Here is a 26,146-nt window from a genome sequence, read left to right as displayed (position 1 = left end):
ATTATATTTCCTTTAACCTCTGCATTTGTATGTTGCTTGTTCTATAAGCGTTTGTGTTCTGCTACGAACAAGACAAACTGCTATGCCACTTAATGCTCATTTGTTTGCAGAAAATAGATCTGGTTCTAATTGAAAAATAGACCCAGTGTCACAGTCTGTCAGGTTCAGACTCTGTGTGAAAGACACCCATAATATATATATATATATTTTTATATATAATGTGTTCCTTTTCAAGGGCGGCACAGTGGTGCAGCAGGTAGTGTCACAGTCACACAGCTCCAGGAACCTGGAGGTTGTGGGTTCGATTCCCGCTCTGGGTGACTGTCTGTGAGAGGTTGGTGTGTTCTCCCCGTGTCCACGTGGGTTTCCTCCGGGTACTCTGGTTTCCTCCCACAGTCCAAAAACACACGTTAGTAGGTGGATTGGCGACTCCAAAGTGTCCGTAGGTGTGAGTGTGTGAGTGAATGTGTGACTGTGTGAGTCTGTGTTGCCCTGTGAAGGACTGGCGCCCCCTCCAGGGTGTATTCCCGCCTTGCACCCAATGATTCCAGGTAGGCTCTGGACCCACCGTGACCCTGAATTGGATAGGCGCTTACAGATAATGAATGAATGGATGGAAAATCTGATTTAGTGTGAATAGGCCTTAAGACTGAACTTAAGGGGTTTAAATAAACGATTTCTATAAAAATTTGAAAGCACGACATTTGATTAGAATGGAAGGGACAAAAATAACTGCTGTAGTTTAAAAATATATTTGATTGTCAAGGCTTTTCACAAATGTTTAGCAAATGATTGGTTTTCCACATATTTCTGAGACTGAGAAATGAATAACTTAAAATGCCTTATCAGCTGTTTTGACTTGAAATGGAAGAGTTACTTACACAGAACTGTTCTATCCACAAGGAAAATAGTGTAAGCAGACATCTTGTTAAAGTGGTAACAAAGTAAAAAAATATACTGTGATGTTCTGAAAATGTTTATTCTTAAATTGTTTACATTTTGCTGAGATGCTAGCGCCAGATCTGAGATTTTTAAAGACAGTTATTTTGAATGATAAAGAGATTATGGAGAGTGGAGCCAGAGATAGAGAAATGACACTGTAAAAATAATCTTGGCAAGAGAAATCTAATCAAAATATCTAATATTCCTAATTATGTGATTGCTTTAAGAAGATTGAAATCACTGAAGCTATTTCAAGGAGTTTTCTGTGATTTTAGTGATTTTATCAAGTAAACTGGGATCTAATGCATGTATGGAGCATAATTTCTTGGAATAAGTAAAACTGTCAGCGGAGTAAGAGAAATTTTAAGATAATTTGAGATGATTTTTACTTGGCAAGATATTATTTTTAAAGTGTAGAAGAAGCCATGGACTTGTTATCCCCAGACAGAATGAGATTATGTGGAGAACAGGATTATAATGTGGGCCAGTTTGTGGTGTAAGACTTTCTCATTTCTCTTGCTATTCCTCTCGCCTTTCCTCTGTCTTTTGCTTCTTATCTGTAACAATGACTAGTTTCTGGTTAGCCTCAAAGGCTTACGGAATCAAAGAGGTGATGCTCAAAGCAATGAAGCAATGATGGATCTATTTTTGGAGTGCCCTGTGGTGAGATGAGAGGATGATCGAGTTATTGGGATCTTTATACAGAAATATATATCAGTATTTTTGAGAAAGTAATGTATCAAATGTAGTATTCAATCATATATGCTTTTATTTTTGTTTGGATAAATGCATGTCATATCCCCAATGAAATAGCCCTATATAACGTGCAGAGCACTACTGTAAATATGGAAATATATAACTGTATATATCAAATTTATTAATCTAATACCGTTTTTTGTTTGTTTTTTGTAAATATGCCGTTATGATGTCATGATTTCAGTGACAGTTACATAATGAACCCTTATATACCTTAACTAATAGGGTAGATCAGTCTCATCCTGTACAGCACAATGTCCAATGTTGAGATCACTCTTACATTGTATCAACACTGGATTTTGCTGTGGTAACCCATTGTAATCTACACTACGTGGCCAAATATTTGTGGACACCTGCACAGAGAAGGATTTAGTCTACACGGTGGAATATATGTGAAGATTTGATGATATTCATCCACAAGAACATGATTCGCTTTGGTTCACAAACACCACTCTAACCCATAAGGGTGTGTGTGTGTGTATGTATATGTATATGTGTATATATATGACAGAGAGAGGACTACACAAAAGATAGCCCATATATAGGTGAATTCACTATGAGGGGTGTCAGCAAATGTTTTGGACATATAGTGTATTAAATAAGTGACCTCATGCTTCTCTGCAGTGTTTGACCTAAATGTGTGGGATATAAATGGTATTTCAATTTTATTTATAAAGCCCAGTTTTGAATTGGTGTCGTTGCAAAACAGCTTTACCGAATTCTTGGTCTGAGCCTCTTGATCAATACTACGGCAACAATGGCAAGGAAAAACATCCTCGGACCATGAGGAAGAAACCTTGGGAAGAACCAAGACACATCCACCTGCAGCTGACACTGGAGCAAAACTATAAACTGATCTGGCTTTAGGAGCAATAAGTTTATGTTAATGAGCAAAGCAACATAGTACTGACTGCAAAATAACAGACTGGTTCAATATTTTTGCTATTGTTGCTTGATATAGTTATGACTCATGGCACTTTGGAAACATGAATTAAAGTTATTAAATGAATAATCAACATGATTTTGTATCTGTGTCTTTATACAAATGTATTAATTAACAAATTATATTATTATTATTTTGTAAAATGCAATAAAGACAAAAATATATTGACCCCCATTTTAATAACATAATATTCAGACAATGGCAACCATGAACTTATTGGATAGAGCAAAAATGTACCAATTATTGTCCTCATTTCTCAAACAATTAATTAGCTAATTTAAGTGAAAAGTGATGTATCAAGCAGTAAACAGGTCAACTGAAGCAAGTGTTACAGGAATCAAACTCTAAATCTGTTTATATCAAAATACTAAGTTGGTCAGTAACATATTGGAATTTGTTTCCTACTTTTTTCAGTTAAATACAAGAGAAAAACCAAATCACACATTTTTTTTAATAAACTCAATTTCTTGGGGATTTGTATTATTATTAATATTTCAAGGCTAAACAGAGAATATGGCTCAAAAATACTACCATTGTCTGCAGAATTATGCATACCCTGTGAAAATTAGATGTTTATAGATTTTACACAGGGAACAAACTTTACCAAAATGTTTATTTCTGCGCAAATTATCTATTTGTCTGCAGAGTAAGAAATTATTTTGGGGTTGGGGTTGGGGGTGGTAAACATGAAATACAAATTATGCCATAAAATTTGCAAAGAGCTTAGTTTGTTCCCCTTGTATGTCAAAAACGACAAATGAAATTCAAATTGCAGAAATTTGTTCTTTCTAGAGGACATGAACTTCTTTTTGCCCAAACCTTGCCACGCGACTCGAGAATGGTGTCTAAGTTGGTGGCGCCCCCTTATGTTTCACTGAAGACATTACCTCTAAGCACTCAAAATAAAATGGCTAAGATTCTCTATTTTAAGTTAGATTTCTCTTAGCAGACCATGTCACAAGTTCAGAGCGCGTCCCCATTTTCATAACTCTATATTTTGGAATATCTCCATTTTAGTAAACAGGCTGCATACTCTGTTAAACTGGCCAAATTCTCCAAATGCTTCTCAAATACAAACTCGTGGTTAACGCCTTCAAACTTGAAAGCATGAGATATTTACAAAATACTAGAGATAACATGTCACTGTTGTTTTATGAATAAAATACGAAAACATAAAATGTGTAAATTTGTCAGTTTTGGCCAAACAGCTCCGCCATTTTAATTCGACAATATTCAGCATATTTAGCTGTTAACGTCGTGTGTTTAGACCTTTTACCTCAGGGTGATATTTCTGGTTGCTTGAAAATCCCGTTCCTGCAGCAGCTACATTTCTGTCGCAGGCAACTTCGGATTTCATGCTGTGGTCTTCGTTACGCTTTTTTTTTTTAAAGTAATTAAACTCTAATTTCTTACAGATCAGCTGTTCACAGAGTAAGCAAAATAGACCAATATAGCAGTAATGTACGTCCTTTGGCGCCATTAGTTTTAATGAATGACATCTCCATTGCTTCTGAGTTTGTACAGAGGTCATTTTTATTACATTTTATATATTCATTATCAGTTCAACACTGCACGAGATGTTTGTACACACTGTAAATTTGCCATAATGTACATATTTCTGCAATCTACACCAACATTGGAACACAATATCCATGGAAAGAAAAGGAATCCAACCTACAAACAGTGCACAAAAATAAATAAATAAATAAAAATAAAAGAAAATGGAGCAGAGGGATGTAAAGTAAAAGAATACTCAACCATGTTTTATTTAATCTATTTGCATCAGTACTGTGCTTTTGTCCACACGAAACATTTTACTGTTTATATATATATATATATATATATATATATATATATATATATATATATATATATATATATATATATATATATATATATATATATAAAATGCTTAGACTTTAGAAATTATTAACGCCAGAATGCATTAGCATCAACATCTGCCCATTAACTTCGTTTGTAAATATATTTCAGGTCAGCATATTTTGTTCTTTGTAATGGTTTACTAGTTCTCTCATTAGTAAACATTTACAATAATTATACCCTACACATGAGATTCTAAGCATTCCATTAACTCCTGGCTACTATTGTACAAGCAATCAGTATTTTTCTCAGTTGTCAGACATTACAATTCTTCATCCATTATATTACACGGCTTCCCACATACACACTCTGTAGCATTATCTGGTTGATTCAGAGAGTACAAAGCATTTTCTTCATCTCACATGAGTCTCATGTTTAAAAAATAAATATATCACTAAATACTTAAATATTGTTTCCTACATTTTGGTGGTAAAAATTACTGATTGCCTTTTAGCACAATGTAGCACAATGGCAGTTTATACAGGATAACACTACATACAGACAACATAATTGTTTTGAAATACTTTATATGAATTACCATATTCATAAAATATCTCATTATATGTTTAATGGACACTGAAATACTTACATTTCCCCATTTAATAATCTAAACTACATTTGGTCCTTTATTATTAACCAAGTATCTGAATAATACATTCAATCTGGCAAAGTCTATATTTGAGAAAATACAGAGCTTTTATTAATTCATTCATATTTCAGGTGAGTTTTGTCTCCATCCCGCTTTACTATGAGAGATAATGGGTCTCACTAGAGGCACACCACAATTCATTTATATCTACCTTCCACTAATCAGCTATTGCACAAACTTCTATGTGCTTTGACAATACTACATATCAATTTCGATCACATGTTGATCTATTTTTTATACTCAGTAAAAATGTATGACCAAGTGCTTTATTCATCTATTTAACACAATTTAGACTCACTTCATTCACTGGTTCTACAATTCTCTGTATTTGATGTTAGAACATGATGGGATAATATACTACTTATGTAGACGTAATAATCTAATAATAGTCTCATTGTCGTTATAAAGCTATAGCCTTTCTAACGATTATAAAGCTATAGCATTACACATTATTTCATCATACAGTCTCAGAAATGTGAACTGAAAAGGGGACAGTGTTCATTTGTCATATCCTAACTGTCAAAATGCTACAAAATTATTTGGGGAAAAGGGCATTATTTTAACTTACATCATCAGTAAGTCATTTTTTTAAACTTCCCCTGTAAGATTACAATTTTGGAGACTTCAACAATACAGTTTAAATTAATAAATAATAAATGATATGACCAATTTTTGAGTCAAATAGACTTGAACTGGTTATTTTACAGCATCCTTTGTGGAATCTTCCATTTGTAAAGTGTTGATAAGCATTTTGAGGTCAGTGATGAGACTCATATTCTTCAGAGGTTACTGATGGATGGGGAGAGTTTTCCTTCTTCCACTCACTCTTCCTCTATCTATATCTCTAGCCCTCAGTCCTCTACGGTCAGCTTGTCCTCTGGGGCTGCGTTGGGGTCTAGGAAGTCCTGGTGCTGGAGGTCCTTCAGGTACTTGGTAGGAGTGCTAATGTTGGTGGAACCTGTGAAGGTAGAATATAAAAGATTGCATGCTGTTTCCTCTGCCATTATCTGTCATTTTCAAGTAGAAGTAGTAAGAGCATGCTGTCTTTTCATGTAATACACAGGAAAGCAATGCTATATCAAATAAATAAATAGATCCAGTGATGAATAGCTCCAGTGATATATGCTGAGAACATATTGCTTCCAACAGTTTCAGAGGAATTCCAGCTTATACATCTTCAGCAGATATAAATGTCAGAAGTGAACAGACAAAAATACCATGGAAGTACGGTATATCCATAATTTCATGTAACACAATTTAGCCAAATTAACAATACTGGAGTGAACACAAAATTAAATATTATATCTAAGATTTAGTATTTCATATGTCTGCCATTGTATTTACTACAGATTGGTTTCTTTTATTAAACATTTTTTTAAATATTTTATATTTTGCTTCACCTCCAAATTCCAAAGACCCATCATTCTATAAAAGCCGAATCCACATAGAGAAATATAAATATTTTTTTTTAATATAAAAGATTTGTATTTTTAATATTAACACATTTAACTGAATCTCATTATTATGTTTTGGACTCCTTAAAGCAGAGTGCTGAAACTGATTTTCCATAGAGTTGAAGTAATTGTATAATTTTCTGTTAAATTTTTACTCCCTTTCTTCATTCATTCATTATCTGTAAGCGCTTATCCAGTTCAGGGTCGCGGTGGGTGTAGAGCCTACTTGGAATCATTGGGCGCAAGGTGGGAACACACCCTGGAGGGGGCACCAGTCCTTCACAGGGCAACACACACTCACTCACACCTACGAACACACAAACTCCTCACAGACAGTCACCCAGAGCAGGACTTGAACCCACAACCTCCAGGTCCCTGGAGCTGTGTGATGGCGACACTCCCTGCTGCGCCACGCTGCCACCCAACAAATGATTCATTTGCACCTAATTGCAATGACAAAGTTAAAAGAAAGAAAAAGTGGCCTCTGAATTTTGAAACTTATACTGTATATTCATAGATTTTGAGGAGCTGTCGTAGTTGTGACGGTGTGTGTGTGTGTGTGTGTGCACATATGGCAAAAGCTTTTGATTTTTCATGTTTTTCTGTTCAAAAGGCTTAAGAATTATACACATTGGCATCTTTGCATATTACACGGAGATCCTCAAACGGAGTACATTATGCTGTTGAAGGAGAAAAGTAAAAGGCAGAGAGAGCTTTTTTCTTCTTTTGATCAAGAAAAGTGCTCCTGCTCTAACCACTTTGTTACCATTTTTTCTACAAAGCCAATACTGATGTAAATCTTGAAAATGACAGGAAATAATGGCTCATTTCATGCCAGATTTGACTAAACGTTTGCTCTGTTACTTCGTTTGAATTGCAGTCAGTCAATGTGATGCTTTTTTTTTCACTGAGACACTCATTTTCTTTCCCTCTTTTTTTCTTTACTGCCAAATCAATAGAGCTCAGGCTGCGCTAGAGGCAGACAAGTCAAGTTTGTGGCGGTGGAGAAATAGAGCGATTTAAAATGATCCCCACTCTTGCTGATATACTGAAAGAAAAGAGTATGAAAGAATCTTGAGGAGTGAGAGGGACGCTCGCTCTCATATTTGCTTTAATGGCTTTTCTGTTATTGTGGGTCACAGTGAAAGCAACAGTGCTTTATCTTTGCCATTTCCTTTGGCGGTGGTTGTCTACACTTAAGTTCAAAGAGCACACTTAAGCAGGGGTCGGAGAAGCTGTGAGTCTCACCGATGAGAGCTTCCCATTTGCCGTTGGCCTGCGTGACTTCGTAGGCGCAGCGCATTTCGCTGTAGGTCACGCCCCCGATGATGAAGACTATGACCCGTGGACCTGTTCGCATTTCCCCGGGACTTTTGTTCTTGTGCCAGTTCCCATAGCGAGCACTGCAGAGAGAGCAGAGTCAACATAATGATCTGCACTTTAGTGCACAAGTAGCGCTTTGAGTTATACATTTTTCTTTCATACACCATCTCAGAAAAATGCACGATGTCTGATGTTGATGTTTCAGATACTAGAAATTAGACTTGAAAAGTCCTTTTTAAAACAGCTACTTCTTTAATTTTATAACATTGAAAGGGTCAACCCACTTCTTTTTGGTTACTGAGCTTATACATATTAATATTACATGTTGTTAACAGGTAGTTTGTTGCAGTTTAAGTATTTGTCTCATTTCTGGGAAGGCTTTATACATAAAATGGAGTGGCATAATTTTAGAGAATACATTTCCAATGGTCCACGCTCCAAAGTCTAAGGACTTTATACTCCACTAACCCAAATTTGGTGTAATAAAGGTTCACAACTGAGCAGGTATCAGCAGTGAGCACACTATAAAAATAGCTGGCTTTACCTGGTAGCTGTTGTGGTTTTAGAAGAAGCTGTGCGTGTGGAAATGTACGGGTACTGCTTTGGGTCCAGTTTGTCTTCAATAGCATCCTGTAACATTCACAGAGGCAATCTAATATAAAAAGTTGACTTTTACTTTTTTAAGACATACTCTTAAAGTAACAAGAAAAAAGACAAGTGGAGGAATGACTGGTGAATGAAATGGGTACCTCCATGATGTCCTTAACCAGAGGAGTCCACCTGGAGAGCTGGTAGGTCTGCTCACTGATTCTTTCTTTACGGTCAGGCTTCTTCTTACGTGTTGTGGTTTGCTGGGTAAATGATGAAATGCCATCAACTCAGTCATTTATGTGCATCATCACTAGAAACATGAAGTTTTCCCCCACAATACAAGATTTACTGACAACAAAAGCTTTTAAACAACAATATTTTGTGATAAAAAAGCTGTATTGCATTAACTAAGAGCTAATGTGAAACATGGGCATGTTATCACAAGTAAGCTGCGGTGAATTAAAGCAGTGTTAATGGGAATCACCTCTGAGATGATGGGTATAGACATGTGAGCCATGTTGGAGATGATGTCACTGTCTTCTGGGGGAATCTGCGCATGCTGCAGAAGCTTACATAGGTTTTCCTCTGTTACGCCTGAAAAACACAAAACAGAAATAGAATCAAGGACAGAGAACATTAGCATAGCAAAGAGAGCCTATAATATCACGTATCTTAGGTCTCAGGATTATATCCAGATAAAGATTACCCACATTAAAATGCTGATGTAAATACACACAAGACACATTTAAAAACAGATTTAAATCTGATCACTCAAAACACTCCAGGAGGTTGTCTGAGACTAGGGATGGGCAATAATATCAACAACCAAAACCCAACCCAGAACAATAAAACTCGGCCCAACACAACCAAATACACTAGCGATAAATCCAAATACAAATCTGCCCAATACAAATGAAAATCCCATCCAATAAAACCAAACACAACCAAAACCCCTCCAAATACAACTTAAAACCCCACCCGATACAAACAAACCCCTTGAAATATTCAGAGAAAGTCAAAATGAAACTACATTTGACCCCTATAAGTGTAAATGCTGTTAAAACTGTAACATGTTATAATCCACATTCTAGTGGTATGAAATGATCAGGTGTAATCAAGGTTAATAATAAACAGCAGCTATATCTGGAAAATATAAAATTATCAGTATGAATTTAGCATTCAGTCCTCGCCTGGGGTTACACGCTCATTCACCACAGTGACACCACACCGGAGATTAAATCTGTAGCCTGAAGACTGCCTCACCATTTTTGAGGAAAATGTAGAGGAGAATGATGCGGATCTTGTCAAAAATGGACACATTGGCGTCCAGCAGGATGGGCACAATGGCTCTCATTGGGTCTTTGATCTTCTCTCCTTCAGCGTCTGAACCCATGGCCAGGTCCTGGGAGAGATCAAAGGGCTGAGATGGATACAGAGCCAATATTTCCCCTAGTCTCAAGTTAGAGTATGCATACACATTTATTTTATATAGCATATTTAGGCTTGAAGTCAGCAAGGGCATGTTACAAACACTGAGGCCAAATGTGAGCTTTACCTGCTCCACACGGCAGAGCTTGTCCACTGTGCCTTGATAGTGTTTCATACAGTCCTCTGCCAAGTGCAGGTGAGTGGAATACTACAGAGAAAGAACAAAGTAAATTTCAGTCAGTCATTTTCTATAATCATTATTAGAATAAAGCAGTCATACTGTTTTAAACATGGGCCATCGCCCCCATGTGAGGGACCCACTGTATGGGGCATGAACGTCTATAATACATATTCACTTTTCCATATATCTCAATATCAATTAATAGTTTTAGTTGTAACAATTATCATTCTATAATATTTATTTTTAAAAATGCTCTGTTAAAATACACAAATAATGTAGAGTCTATGATTGGGCCTCGTGTGTTGTTCTACCTTGCTCAGTTCTTTCTGATACTGAGGCATCTTCTTCAGCATTTGGGACAGTTCCTTTATGGTGGTCTATAGAACACAAACACAAGAATTTTAGGTGAAACACAAGAATTTCAGCAGCAGCTCAGCCACGAGTTACTAAAGAGATACAGCTATAAATCAAACAGATACAGCAGCTAACACACCTTTTCTCCTGTGTTCATCTTTTTACTGGAGGAGAAGTCCTTCAGTGACTTAGTTACAGCACTGTGAGCAAACAGATAGAAAATGTGAGTTAAAAATGTTTTAACCCATTAAACTCCAAAGATTCATCACTTGCAGGTTCAAATATATAATTTTAGATATTCTATATGTATAGTGCAAACCTGGGTATGCTTTGCCACAGTTTTTATATTTCATTAATGTTTATCCATCAACACTGCAGATTGTTTATTAAAAACACAAGACTATTCCCAAATTGCCAAAGAGAAAAATGAAGAAGCTTTGTTTTGACAGTGAAAACATGCATGTTCCTCTCTTGAAATCCATTAACGTGATATTATTCTGTGTCCACTGATGTGTAATGATCTGTACAAAAGAAGTTAACTGTATGAATTTTATGGACTGCGTGGCTTACGTGGAGACCTCAGCGATGTGTTTGTGTCTGAGTGTGACCCACAGGTCATCGTCCTCGTCCAATAGTACCTCCTTCATACGAGTGTCTCCCATTCCTGTAGTCTCATACCTGACTCACAGAAATACACCACCTTCAAACAACCAATCAAATGTATGCATACTACTTTCCTAATATTTACCTAGTTGATGTAGTTGGTAATTAAACAGCTCTTGTTAGAATAAGAAAAGTGTTGTCCATAAAATATCCGACACTGCAAATGTATTTGTCCTATTTCCTTTGTGATTTAATGAGAAAAATCTTAATACACTTGTGAAATTTCATAATTGTGTGTAATAAACAGTAGTTACATTGTTGTTACATGTCTTCATAATGTGCACTTACACAGCTATTAGAGACAGAGTGAAAAGTAGGACCACCAATTACTATATTGATCTTTATTGACATTAGGCTTGTCACAGTAATAGAATTACTGACTTTTCATACAATATATGGACATTTTCTTAGTAATTTGTGTTGACCCCAATATCGCCCATTGTGTTTACTGGCATGTGTTTTTACATAAGAATGGTGCTTGTTTTATTTTACATACGCTGTATTTATTTCTAATATATTATATATATTTGTTGAAGAAATTTTATATTCCAATTCCAGTGTCAGAATATTTTTGCTAAAAGTTAATTACTAACTAAAAGGTATACAATATATTATAACAGTGGCATAAAATTATCTTAAAATGACAATAATATCATTTATTGCTATTATTTTTGGGACAATATATCAATCTGAAAACACATCTGGCTTTTGTGACAGGCCTGATTGACCTGACTGACTTATTTATGTGAGTTTACTTGTAGACGTCATTCTCGATGGGCAGCAGGTCAAAGGCCATGGCCTGGAAGGTGAGTTCATGTAGCACAGGAGAGACTGGATCAAACCCTCGGTCCAGAATCAAGAGCTGAGAACGAGCCTTATCTGGACCCTGTGTGTGTATGAGAGTATGGGTGGAAAGAGACAGAGAGAGCGAGAGAGAGAGAGAGAGACAGAGAGAGAGAGAGAGAGAGAGAGAGAGAGAACATAAACGTTTGCGCACAGATCTCACTAATGTAAAATAATATAAAAATATATAGAGGTCAAACTCAAGGAGGTTTTACATAAAGTTTCATAATGTAAAGCAATGTTTCTGTAAGATATTATGCCTTTCATTCTGCCTCTCTGACCTCTCCCATGGTAGGGTCATCAGCTTTGTAGCCGTCCAGTTTGTCCTGCAGCATCTGAGCCAGAACTGCATTGTCCTTGTACTCTCTAAGAAAGCAGAAATATACAAAGTCATATATTCATACAGTTGGTCTGAGCTCTATACATAGTATTGAGATGAAATTACAATATGTAAAATAGTATATACAGTACATATCATGTTACTAAGCACAATATGTATCCTCCTTGCCCTCACCCTCTGTATCTGACGGCGGGGTACTCTTTCAGTGTAGCGCACAGTGTAGCAATCTGCTCGGCTAACCGCTCCAACATCTGTGGCTTCACATCTGCTTTGAAGGGGCTGTAGAAGTCCTGAAAGGCATTGGGTCTGTCCACAGAGAACACCTGCACATGCCCAGAAAACAACAACAAATCAAAAGACAGATTCATGAAATTGCCATGCAGCAGCTTAAACTGCCAAACTGACACCTCATCACATTAACTACCAAACCTGTTGCATTTACATTCATGGCATTTGGCAGACACCTTTATCTTAAATGACATATTTCTAAATACATTTACCCCCCACGTTTTTGTACCAATTCCACCTCATCCATAACACCACCCTATTCCTTTGGAGACACACGAGGTCAGCCTACTGATGTTTCTCCAACTGCTGCAAACACAACACCTCTGAACAGCTTAAAGCATTAGAGGAGCATGCAAACTGTCCATATCCAACACATCAGCAAACACGGACCAAGCAGGTCCTGCCCAAGCTAGGAATCAAACCTTAATCTGCCATGTGGAGTGCAGGAGTGTTACTCACTATGGTACTCCAATTTCCGTTAGCACTGTGCTGAGTAGAATAATAATTATATAACTAAGAGTTAATACTATTAAGAAGTAACAATAATGCGTATATAAATTATTTACAAAAATGGAAATAAAAATAACATCCCAGATCTGATCACAACTTTTCAGAGACGATGCATCTGTAGAGTAGTATTTTAGGATGATCTTAGACTGTATCTGCAAACTAATTATTTTACTATTTAACATTAATTGGAAAGTTTATAATGGTGTTTCCTCACTGATTACAATCATGTGTGTGTATAGTAGTTAAGCTTAATCCTCTGATGTGGCTATGACCAGTCGTATGGTCAGTAGACTCAGCTGCCCCCTCTGTATGTAGGTTTGTGTCTTAGTAGGTGTTTACAGTGACACAGAGCCTCATCCAATCTGCACCAGATCCTCTTTATACACTTAGTTTGACCTGTATGCAGTGTGATAATGTACTCTCTCTCTCTCTCTCTCTCTCTCTCTCTCTCTCTCTACCCACCATCCCATCTGTTTCAGGTCACATGACACAATCCTTCAGAGGGCCAAACAAGTTCCTCTTGCCCCGCCCATTCAGACTGACCACCTGCTGGCTTGTAAATGAGATGTTTAGCCAATAGGATGCAGGATTAGTGCTGGGTTAGGGAGGGTCCCTACAGCCATCCCCTGGATTAATTATAGAGGACAACAGCAGGCAGGATTGGAGGCAGAACGATGGCCCAGCTAAAGCCGCTCTGGAACATTCCACCATCATCACTTCATTTACACCTCTCCTCTTGTTTAGCTTGGTGTACTGTTGTGCAGCTATGTTGCCTCAGCCCTCATTTCTCATCTCTTTTTCATCTCCCTCTCTCTCTCTCTGTGTGTGTGTGTGTGTGTGGAGACTGACCTGTGACTCATATGGCAAGAAAGCGATGTTAATTTCCGCCAAAGTCTTCATCACTTTGGCCGCACGGGATTTGGTCAGCAGGTTAAAGAGAGAATCAGGGATCGCTGGATGAAAAAATAGAGAACAAGAGACAAATGTTCAAATCCAGTGAATACAGGACCCCATCTTTCACTCATTCTTTATTTGTAACCACTTCATCCTCTTGAGGATGTTCACACTGTTGTATTTTACACACTGTGTAATATATATATATATATATATATATATATATATATATATATATATAAAATATTAAGTACATTGGAACAATTCAAGATGTTAAAACAACAAAAAGTGTGATGAGCTCATTTTTGTCTGTCTTTGCTGAGCCATGTGGTTACTGTGTGTGTGATGTAGAATCCAGAGGGAGTGGGCACAGCTTTATTTTAATTAATATTAACTACTTATTAGCAGTTTTATCATTTATAGTAGTATGTATCATTTTAGTTTATGAAATCTGAAATCTGAGGTATGTAGTAATCAGCCTGTACTCTATTAGAAAAGTTCAAATATGAAAAAGTGAACTCTTTAAATTGGCTGCTGTGCATTGTTCCACTTGTGGTAAAAAAAAAGGAAGAGGTTATAGAAAAAAAGAAGAAGTTATAAAACAATAGAAAGTTTCTTCCTTAAACATTTTCTTATATGGAGTGTGTTTGCTTTACTAATCACTTTTCACTATTAACATTACATTGACTATTAACTATTAAGTTGTTTTATGCTCAAGAAGCTCTTGAAGTCACCTTTTGTAAGAGGGAACTCCAAAAGTGTCAGAACGTATTCCACAACATGGCAGTTTTGATTTTTAAATGAATATTTCTTTAAATCATCATCATATCGTAAATCAGATGTGAGAGAATAAAGATTCTTTAATTGTGGAATCCCCTTGTGGGAGCATTTCTTTGTGGACAGTCGCTGTCATTCCTTTTCATTTGTGTGTTCTCGGGCAGTGATCAGAGAAGGGCTGGGGGAAGGACATTTGGAAAGCTGCTTTACAAACAACAACAACAACAGCTTTGGTGGTGGATGTTGGTCAGTGACTCAGTATAATTCCTGCTGATTTGTGTTGACCTCTTAATTTTGTGTGCACTCCAAATCTGTCCAGCTGCATCACTGCAAATAATAGTAGTGGTCTGTCATGGTTTGTGTGTAAAACAACAAAAGGTTTGATGCACTGTAACTGAAATAAAGCAGTCACTAAACATTTCTTCTGCTATTAGCCTTTTATTTTTCAATTAAAATGCTTCTACATGCTGATAAACTATCTCCGTGGCTAATAATGGGCAAGGAAGCAGTGCTATTAAAAATGGAAATGGCTGATACATTCATTTTTATTGGAAGGTCTTAATTAATTAACTAATTGATTATTTTATCATTAATATAATAAACAGAGTATGTACATGTGAGTATCCCATATCCATCCATATAAAACCATATCCATTAGTCTGAAAATTCTCCACAAGGGGGAGCTGTCCTGACTGAGCTTTCCCACTGCAGTAATATTCAGTTCGGCTTTTCTGAAATGTTCAGTGTAAAAATAAAATCACTAAATGTCAGTAAAACTGGAATGCTTCTAATATCTGTGATCACATAGAGCTGGCTTAGGTAGCGTTAAACCCTGTATGGAAAAAAAAGTATACCACTCTTAGCTTGGCACTAACACTGCATTGAAATTCCCCTAGACATGGAAGCAGAAATTAGCATTATCAGAGTGGTTCTACATACAGATATGGAGCATGAGTAGAAATATTTTCAAGAGGAAAAACTGATAAATAATGATATAGAGCAGAGGCAAGTTTAAGATTGCTGTAAGATTCTCAAAAAAAGCATTAGAAAAGCCTCTCGATAGCTGCAAATTCTCTAAAAATGCAGTTTATCATGTATTCTGTACTCTAATAATGCAGTTTTGTGAACCCCATAGTCAGAAAAGTGGGAACACCCAACCTGAAATATGTCATTTGTTAATTCACTAGGACTTTTATTTAATAGACAACAGGACAAAAACATATTTTCAGTATTTTCAGTGACAATCTTAATTCTATACAAACAAATTTTGAGAATAAGATACTGACCATCTGTGAAGAAGACATGAGCTCCCCTGTAAAGTGGGGTCCGGGGGTCTCGGAAATCATTGATGAGACCCTCAACCGACTGAAAAGCAAAACACAAAATACATTTTTAAAAAGTGATTTAAAATTTAGCTAACAATCTCTACAAAGTTTACAATTATTAAAGTTGGGATGGACTATCCCTGCCCTGTGAAGGACTGGCGCCCCCTCCGGGGTGTATTCCTGCCTTGCGCCCAGTGATTCCGGGTGTGCGCCGGACCCACCGCGACCCTGAACTGGATAAGCGGTTACAGACAATGAATGAATGAACTATCCCCAGGTCCTGTCGTTTAAATACAGCTTTTAAGCACACTTGGTAGACAAAAGCATCTCCAGTTAGTTGCTTTGATTTCCATGTGGTGTGTGATATGCAAATCAGCTCTTAGTTTCCTCTGGTGACCAAAAGTGTGCATCCTTCATTATTAAAGTCCTCCTGGTCAAAGTTTGTACACACTGTGACTATATGTATCACTGTCACAACCCACAAAATACATGAGTATTAGAGACTATAACCTTGACCATGCAGCCACAGCTGCTTTCACTCTTTATAGACTCTACTTTTGTACAGTAATGTCCTTATATGTTACTGGCACCCCTCCGGCATGTTTGAGTTACTGCATCTCTGAACAGAAATATGAACAGGTATAAAACAATATCAAAACAATATGAACAGCAATATCAGAGGTTTCTCAGTACGCTCCCAATGCACACACTTCATCAGCTCCTCATATTACATTCCTGCAATACACAAAAGACTTGATGGATGCTGCTGTTTATAATAAACTAATGCTTGATGATACCACAGCAGACCATTAATGACACCACATCACTGCCTTTCTTTATTAATTAAGTGCAGGGAACATCATGTTGTTTTCAATATTTAATTACTTGTGCAGTTATTACCCATTTCTCTCTCTCTCTCTCTCTCTCTCTCTCTCTCTCTCTAAGGATGAGGGGTAATGGAATAATTATTACCTCATCAGAGGGGGTTATGAGATAAATGCCTTCCATGGTGGGCAGGGGCTCACGTCGTTTGGTGATGTCCTCAACAACTGCAGCAGAGGAAGAGGAAGAACAAAGCTGAGGCATGAATGAGATGTGAATAAATAAAGATGTTTGTGTGCATTTATTTACCAAGTTCTGGAATTAAAATCTCTGGCCCTTCCTCATGTCTGCCAGCACCACTTTCATATTAGGCTTAATGTCTCTAGAAACTATGTAGTTAAACATTTACAACGCATGTAACAACAGTGTTACAACAATGCCATCTACACAAAGTGAGTTACAGTAGTAATGCGGGAGTTTATGCAGTGGTTGTGTAATTACTACTCTTCTCCATTGTGAAGAAGCTGTATACTACAAGTAAGAGGGAACAAATTCCCTATTAATACCCATCATTTAGGAAAGACTTTTTGGATGTCCACAACACTTGGCCATGTGTTGTATGTGTGAACTCACTTGTGATTCCTTCTGACATGATATCTGTCATTTTGCAGCAGGATGAGATTATTCTCATGCTGAGTTTGTCCACCACCAGCACCTGTGTAACACACGGATACAGACCGATGTTCAGGGCTCTAGTTAAAACAATGTTATCTACATCTAGCTTCACTGGTGCTGTGAACTAACATCGCTAACAAATACTAGAACAGTCACTCAAAATCTCACTCAGATATGATCTTTACATTCCCACTACGTTAGAGTTGCTGGTGTGGTTTTGGCACCGTATACTGATGTAATTTTAGCTATATAAACAAAATATAAACAAAATTCCATCATGTAGCTGAACGCTGACTGACTAGTGTCTGTGAAAAGTGTCATATCTTTGTAGCTCCAGCACTAAAGTAAAGAAGCAGGATCTGGACACCAAACCTGTCTCGACTGACTTCTGATTTATTTTATCTGAAGTATGTAGACTTAACCATTCCTTTATAACACAGTTACTACTGATTTCAAGTATATCCTGTACATTAGTGCAGAGTATAAACATATTATAACAACAAGCCTTTGCGTAGATCTGTATTTGCCCTCTGTGTGTTTTCTTAGATCATAATTGTTCTTTTCTAAGATCATCAGTTGAACTTACCTTCCATTCTCCTTTCGTTCTCACCTTCTTGATGACATCATTCATAATCTCTGTTCAAAGGAAAAGACAATTATTGACATATAGGCCATATACATAATAATATAATTCTACCACTTTTATAAAACAGAGCTCTGGTTTTTGGTCCAAAATGGATTTTAATACATGTTTATGGCAGTTTATGTATAACGTCACTGTCCAAAGGAAAACATGTATCTCAAAAATGTTACTTTATAGAAGGAGGAGGACACCTTCTTAACTTTCAGTGGAAATCAATGTAAAAAGATCTTCATTTGAAAGTAATTTGAGAGCATTTCTATTGGTCCATTCTTCGTGAAAATGTGACACAATTTGAAGGACAGCTGCTGTGTTCAAATGATGTAATCATTTAAATATCGACAAAAATGAAGATACACCAATGAAGTTTTTCTTTGGAGACGGAAGACATGAAGTGAATTTGGACATCCTGGAGCAGCTGCACATGAACCTGAGGAGTATGTTCTCAGGCGCACACCATTCAGTACCGATGGAAATAATGCTGGAGTGTATAAGTAGAGCCTGTTGCTGTAGCAAAGGGGGACAAAAGACCCTTCATTTGTACAGGGTGGGCCATTTATATTGATACACCTTAATAAAATGGGAATGGTTGGTGTATTAACTTGCAATGCAACCCTCTTCTCCCACTCTTCACACACTGATAGCAACACCGCGGGAGAAATGCTAGTACAGGCTTCCAGTATCCAGTTTCAGGTGCTGCACATCTTGATGGTATGGTGTGGTATATGGGGTACAAAGATAGTGGGGCCATTCTTCATCAATGGAAACCTCAAGGCCACTGGATATGCGAAATTGCTACATGATGATGTGTTTTCCTCTTTATGCACTGAAGCTGGCACATTCCCTGAGTTATGGGTGTCAGGTCCGAGCATTCCTAGATGAACTGTGTGAAGAGTGGGAAAAGAGGGTTGCACTGACAATCCAACACAATGGGCAGCACTTTGAACACATTTTATAAGTGGTCAGAAACTTCTAAATAACTCATGAAAGAATTAATGTTAAAACCAAGCACACCATTGTTTTTCTTGTGAAATTCTCAATAAGTTTGATGTGTCACATGACCCTCTTCCCATTGAAAAAAAAAGTTGGATCCAAAATGTCCTACTTCAAAATGGCCACCATGATCACCACCCATCTTGAAAACTTTCCCCCCTCCCCTCCCATATACTAATGTGCCACAAACAGGAAGTTAATATCACCAACCATTCCCATTTTATTAAGGTGTATCCATATAAATGGCCCACCCTGTAGTTTGAACAGGTTTCCACAAACGTTTGACCATATAGTTTATAGTCAAGCCTGTTTATTTTTACATTATATTTTCATATTAGAAATCTACACCCCTGGTTCATATCACTGTCACTGTATACATTCAGAAAGGTATGGTAGACGTACATTATTGCCACTAATTATACAAACAGTGTAATAGTGCAAGCTGTGTTCCCTACATTCTCTTCTCCAGAAAGAGAGGTGAATATTTGTTAGCTTTTATTATAGTCCTGTGTAAAATAAAAGAACATCATGTTCCCTAATTAAAGGTACTGAATTGACCCCTGGAGGGTACCACCACAGTGACAGTTTTCTGACAGGTTAACGAGTAAGTTTCTCTTCCTTTTACCAAATAACCTCCCCTTTAAAAAAGAAACAGGGAATAGCAGCCCATTCTGTGTAATTAAAGAACATGAGCTTAGTCTTTTTCTATTCAACCCACAACAGTAACTCTGAATATAACATTATTACTTTTGCAGAAAACCATATGGTTGAGGCTCCTAGTGATTTATGAAAGTGTGATGATGCTGAAGGCATGTTTGCCACACTCTAAATATAACAGAGAGGTGTGTGTTTAAGTGTTGGATTGAGAGCTCAAACTCGCACATTCTGAAACACACACACACACACACACAAACACACACACACACAAAAACAAGCTCACACTTGCACTGAGTGAAGTCACACGACTGTAAGTTGGAACAGACTGAAAAAGAAAGTTCCAAGAGCAATTTTCCTTCCCTCTGTAAATATTTCCAACAATTTCATTAAAGGAACTCTGTTGTGACTCAGTGAGTCAAAGTACAAGAGCAGATAAGAAGCATATAGAACATTCTGAAGCAATTGCACATGAGCCTAAGGTCACAGTGTGGTCACTCAATGGCAGTTGTTGGCTTGAGGGCTATAAAGCCCCCCAGCTCACTGCTGTTCACAGGAGTTATAGTGAACAAACAAATGCTTTTGGGATGAGTGGCAAATAGTGGTTTTAATGGTTCAGAACTATTCTGGCTGAACACCATCTGGTCTTTACAGAAGTGTTCCACAATGTAGTCTTGAGCCTTTCCCAAATGAATAGAGGCTGTTACTGCAGAAAAAGATGGGGACACTCTCTAACAATATCTTTGATTTCAGATGAGGTTTTGGGTGAAGTGCCCAGAAAGTTTTGGCCAAATTGTGCAGCACGTCATTATCCAAACTTGTATCAACTGCTAAAATCTGGCACAATTTCTCCAGACATAAATACAGAAAACAAACAGATTCAAATCACATGTTTAATATAGACCAATGGGCAAACATTATTATTCCTTAATATGGAAACACTGGAACTGAACTGCAGTCTGGTGACTTTCATTTCTCTAATTTTCTATGCTTATGTCACTCCACGGTGCCAAAATGATCATACACTTTGAACGTCAAGTTTAAAAAAAAAGAATCTCCGATCTGGTTCACTGAGAGAGATGCAGCAATCACAGCCCTAATCTCTTCCCAATCCTCTTACAGAACTGGCCCCGCTATTTCTGTTCTCCAACCCGCCCCCCTCCCCTCTCTTTCTCTCTCCCACCATTTGCCAAGGGACTACACCCATTTCCGCCACCTTTCCTAAAATCTCTATTAAATCAAGGCAGTAGTCACTTGGGTGCTGAACACATTAAACAGCTCTGGACACACATTCTCTTCCATCATTCAAGGTGTTGAACTAGGGGAACACACAGAGAAAGTCATTAGTGTAATTGCTGGGTGATTGATTAAGCTCCAGTAAAGGTATATATTGGTTTTTGTGGCAGGCGTCCCGTGAGATACAGCCCACTTGTTTGAGAACAAACTAAGTATGCCAGCCAGAAGTGTCTTAATAGGGTTATTATTTGTCTTCAGAGACTTCAGACTTCAGACACATTTTAAGATTCTACATGAATTCCACCCAGACGTACCTGTCTGCTTCACATTATTAAACTGCCCTAATACCGTATAAACCCATGCAATCTTATCAATGGACCACTCCAGTCCCACTTCAAATCACTCAGTATGGGTTAAGTAACTGTTTTATTGCTGTAATAAATATATAATTGCTGTCCCTTAAAAAAAAGAAAAAAAACTTTTATCTCCAAAATAATAACTTCATAATAGATGAAAAAAAAACCCTTCTTAACGCAAGCGAAGTCCATCTAAAAAGGTTTTGGAGCATTTCTATTGGCCCATTCATCATGACATTTTCACAGAGCGTGAAGGAGAGGTGTGCTACTTCAAATGATTGAGATATTTGTTTTTCTTTGGACAGCAACAATATTTAGTTTCCTCTCTTCTCCTCATTTGCTGTTATACTTTTCATACCTGGTGAACTTTTCATGAACAAAGGACCAATACAGACCCAATTGCCTTTAGATATGATCCTTATATGTTCACCATCACTCTTAGCTAAAAGAGTTCAACAATAACTAAACCTGTAGGGTAGTATATTTACAACAAAACCATATAATCACTGCCAGATCAAAACTTTGTACCTCCATGACACACCTTTCTCATTTTAAGCTGCACTTAATATTGTGCGAAGTGAACCTTTCAAACGAAATCAAAAGAATATATCCAAATTTCTTGGAATAAAATAGGTTTCACATATATTTTCAGTAATAACTTAAAGATAGGTTGTTTCCATTCTCTTGAACAGTAGCTGTTCTGGGCATAAGAGTTTGTCCAATGGCAAACATGTAAATGATGGGATAAAAAAAGAAACAATTTGATATTTTAAGAACCATTTGCGCATTCGTATCGGTCTCTGAATGAACGTTCATTAATTCATGCCTCTTCTGGAAGCGCTTATTCCTTTTCAGGGATGCAATGCCTACCAAGAATCACTGAGCAGGAACACACCCAGGACAGGCCCCCAGTCCATCACAGGGCATCCCACTCTCAACCAGTCAGTCGGAAACTCACACCTGGGTTTACCAGGGTTTATAATGACACTATTGAGGTTGTATCCTTCATGTACACTTTGTTGTTAATCTACTGGTGTAAGTGGGAACAAATGTGAAATTAAGAAGGGAGTTTAGCTAATACACTTAAATACAGCATGATATACTGTTCAGTTTGTGGATATGCAACAATTTGACAAAAACCTGCCTCTTTCGACTAGTCCAAAAGCACTGAGGCAAATAAACAGGTCCTAGCTCTAAACAGCAGTTAGCCAAGATGCTAATGTACAAACTCATATTGATTCCATTCATTTTGACAGCTGACTCATAAAATGAGTCATAATTTGTAAATTGGTGTTCTCCTCCAAGTATGTTAATGTGTCCAACCACATTGGGCAGGCAGCAGTTGAAAAAGCAGCAGTAGTTAGCAGCTCATGTCTCAGAAATATATGCTAGCTTGCTAATACCTTGGTAACATCATGTAGTTGGGACAAAACATAGCATATAGTTGGAAATGGCACCTGAAAAAAAACTGTAAGTTGTTTTTAAATGTTTATAAACAATTACCCACTCTTATCCTGACATGGATCTGTAGCATTGTTAAGTAGTCAGTTCATCCAAAATAGGTCTGAAAGAATCCATTTTCAGCTAAGAACTGTCATGTTCACAGTGCCCTTTTTTAGGATTCAAATCCATAATCTCTTTCCTCAAGTGAAGAATCACTCGTTATAGCAGACTCCCAGTTAAATGCTTCTTTCCAGCTCCTCATACTAGCTCTCATAACTGTGGTCATCTCACGGCTTCAGTGTTAATCTAAAGTGATGTCCTCTCCCAGCAGTTCATCGTGAAAGGCTGTGATTACTGTGTTTGAATAAGTGGAACAGAATGACTGCATTTCAGCTTAGGGTGGGTTATGTGATAATATTTTATCACTGTAAAGGCGAATACAGCTTTCCTGATCACTTCACAGGTATCACTAGTTCTGCTGGAACCTCATATTTAAAACCCAGAATTTTGAAAGGAAACAGAAAATAGCTTTCTGAACTTTCAGCGCGAGCTGAATTATGAAATTGTGCAGCAAAACAACTTCTAAACTTTGTTTCTTTTGGTACACTAGCTACCTTCCAGCCATAACTTTAAAATAATCTCTTTTTTTACACTCATTGTCCACCTTGTTAGCTATACTGACCATGCGGGTAGGCTTAGCAGTTCAGTTATTACAGACTGCAAGTCCATCTGTTGCTCTGCATAATTTGCCTGCCCCCTTTTACCCTGTTGTTTAGTGGTTAGGACCCCCACGTTGTGGTGGTTTGTGCTGTGCTGGTACAAGTGCCTCAGACAGTTTTTAAACACTATGCCCACTCACTGACCACTTTCTCTGACACACCTGCCTTGTTGGTCCACCTTCTAGATGTAGACAGTAACTCTCTGATGCTGCACATTTAGCGTTGGTCATTATTTAGTCCTTCGTCAGTCGTCACTGGACGCATCTATTCTCAGTCCAGCAGTGAAAACAGGGAAAAGGGGGATAAAAAATATGCTGAGCAACAGAAGGACTACAGTCTGTGAAAAGTAATCTTTCAGCTGAAACATACAGCAGTCACACAGTTCCGGGGACCTGGAGGTTGTGTGTTCGAGTCCTGCTCCGGGTGACTGTCTATGAGGAGTTGGTGTGTTCTCCCCATGTCAGTGTGGGTTTCCTCCGGGTGCTCTGGTTCCCTCCCACAATCCAAAAACACATGTCGGTAGGTGGATTGGCGACTTAAAAGTGTCCGTGTGAGTGAATGTGTGAGTCTGTGTTGCCCTGTGAAGGACTGGCGCCCCCTCCAGGGTGTATTCCTGCCTTGCGCCCAATGATTCCAGGTAGGCTCTGGACAAGCGTACAGATAATGAATGAATGAATGAATGCTTAACCCTCTGTTTCAAATTCAGCATCCTTTACTGAATAATGAATTGATAATATTAGCCTGAATGACTAAACCTGTTACTGGACAGACAGAGCTGCACAATGGTAACTGACATATAAAAAATTTGTTTATAATGTTTATATTCTTTGGATATAAATGAACACACACACACACACACACACAAAGTCCAATTTTGAAGCATACTGACACGAAAAGGTCCTAAATTGTGGAATTATCCTAATACTGAAAATGATCAACTAGTGCTGGACCTCACTGCGTCTGGTTCCTGTCACCAACACTGTGACCAAGTCTCAGTCATTCCCTTTAGTTTTTAGAACTGAGACTAATTCTGATCAGCCCACTGTCAGCGACCTTGTTTACATCGTAACCATTTCATTTTGGGAGGAAAAATTGGAAAGTGGAATTCCAAAACGAATCCAAAACTGTTTCGTGGCTATATTAGTCCAACGTTCAGTGAGAGGAGCAGGCGTATCCGCAGCCCTTTAATCCGGGGCGAATACACAGATTAGCGCCTGCGTCCACATGCGCCTTTGTCTTCGACCAGCAGCACAACGCAATGAATTATTATTCAGCACAGCATTTTACCAAGGTATAACCCTCCAAATGATGTGGTCTGCAGATGTTTGAACACACCTGGCAAAATGACACGTTTCTGTGAATCATACAAGTGAAAATATATACTCCTCCTGTAATAGTGAACAGTCAACTAAAGATGGCCTTTTAACCATGCTCTAATTTATGCACAACACTGTACACTCAGGAGAAGCCATAAATCAGCGTTAGCTCACTGTGTTGTCATTTGCACAAAATATATTATAACTTCTACGCTCTAAATATGAAATACATCCCCAGGAACCATACAGTAACTCACGTCACCACCCTCTCAAACATGCACTGAAAAAAGCCACCACACGAAACTAAGTCAAACAACAGTGTCACACAAGCTGAGCATGATCAGTCTGTGAACAGTCTACACGCGTGCGGTTCTCTTACTTTCTCCAACAATCGCCTTCAGCCCGAGAGGTGCCATGATGCTCCGACAGCTCCAACAATCAATCTCTCTCTCTCTCTCTCTCTGTCTCTCTCTCTCTCCTCGCGCACCAGTATTCCGGTAAACCACGCCCCCTTCACTTCAACTAGCGACGAAGCTCCACTTCATTCACTGCATTTTCTGCCAAAGTCCCTCACTAATATTAACGTTCGTAAAGGGCCAGTTTGGCTATTTTTATTCATCTTTCCATTAAATCCACATTTATCTACAAAACACGTCAAAAATTCTTTAGCACAACCATTCCCAAATCCCCCATATCCCTTTAAAGACCCCCTCTTGTCAAAAACATTAAGTTTAACCTGGTGAACATGTCCAGACAGACAGATTTTCGTATGTCATTCTTATGTCATCCATTTTAAAGACATGGGCATTTTAAACGGTATGAAATTTTGATAAGAAAATCAAATAATGACAGATACTTTAAGCCCACAGCCAAAGCAGTCCAACAGTAAAACTCCTGAGGAACATTCCTATTGGATATTGGCATTCCTGGGCTCAGGTTATCAGGCTAACTGAGAAATCCTGCTTTGTGTAACAGACGCCATGTTTTCCTACGATAGATGCTGCTCGTTTTTGCGTTGTGCCAAGTGAATTTCATCTGAATTGAACGAATAAAGACACCCCCCCACCCAAAATAAAAAACAAACCACTTTAGTTTGAACCGTTGACCCTCCCCAGCTGACGGGGTGAGGCCTACCCTAATACGGGTGGGT

The 26,146-nt window shown here is 37.9% G+C and overlaps 1 protein-coding gene across 2 annotated transcripts; it reads right to left on the bottom strand.

Moving 5' to 3' along the window:
- Positions 1–5,473: 5,473 nt before the first annotated feature.
- LOC136676706 (syntaxin-binding protein 1-like) lies at positions 5,474–25,425 on the bottom strand. Of its 2 annotated transcripts, none has more exons than XM_066653891.1 (19): positions 25,376–25,425; positions 18,226–18,275; positions 17,598–17,679; positions 17,115–17,191; positions 16,104–16,182; positions 13,996–14,099; positions 12,523–12,671; positions 12,290–12,374; positions 11,921–12,051; positions 11,073–11,180; positions 10,642–10,702; positions 10,460–10,525; positions 10,095–10,175; positions 9,803–9,959; positions 9,024–9,133; positions 8,698–8,799; positions 8,493–8,578; positions 7,874–8,028; positions 5,474–6,129 (listed from the first exon to the last, which is right to left on the bottom strand). In XM_066653891.1, the coding sequence occupies exons 1-19, from the start codon at positions 25,410–25,412 to the stop codon at positions 6,023–6,025; spliced, it is 1,827 nt and encodes a 608-aa protein (XP_066509988.1). In that variant the 5' UTR covers positions 25,413–25,425; the 3' UTR covers positions 5,474–6,022. The 2 variants fall into 2 exon arrangements, with proteins under 2 accessions (XP_066509988.1, XP_066509989.1); XM_066653892.1 differs by having other exon boundaries at positions 9,803–9,941.
- Between the last annotated feature and the right edge of the window lie 721 nt (positions 25,426–26,146).

The sequence above is a fragment of the Hoplias malabaricus genome, chromosome X2, assembly GCF_029633855.1.
Source record: "Hoplias malabaricus isolate fHopMal1 chromosome X2, fHopMal1.hap1, whole genome shotgun sequence".
NCBI lineage: Eukaryota > Metazoa > Chordata > Actinopteri > Characiformes > Erythrinidae > Hoplias > Hoplias malabaricus.
This window is presented reverse-complemented; position numbering and strand designations above follow the sequence as displayed.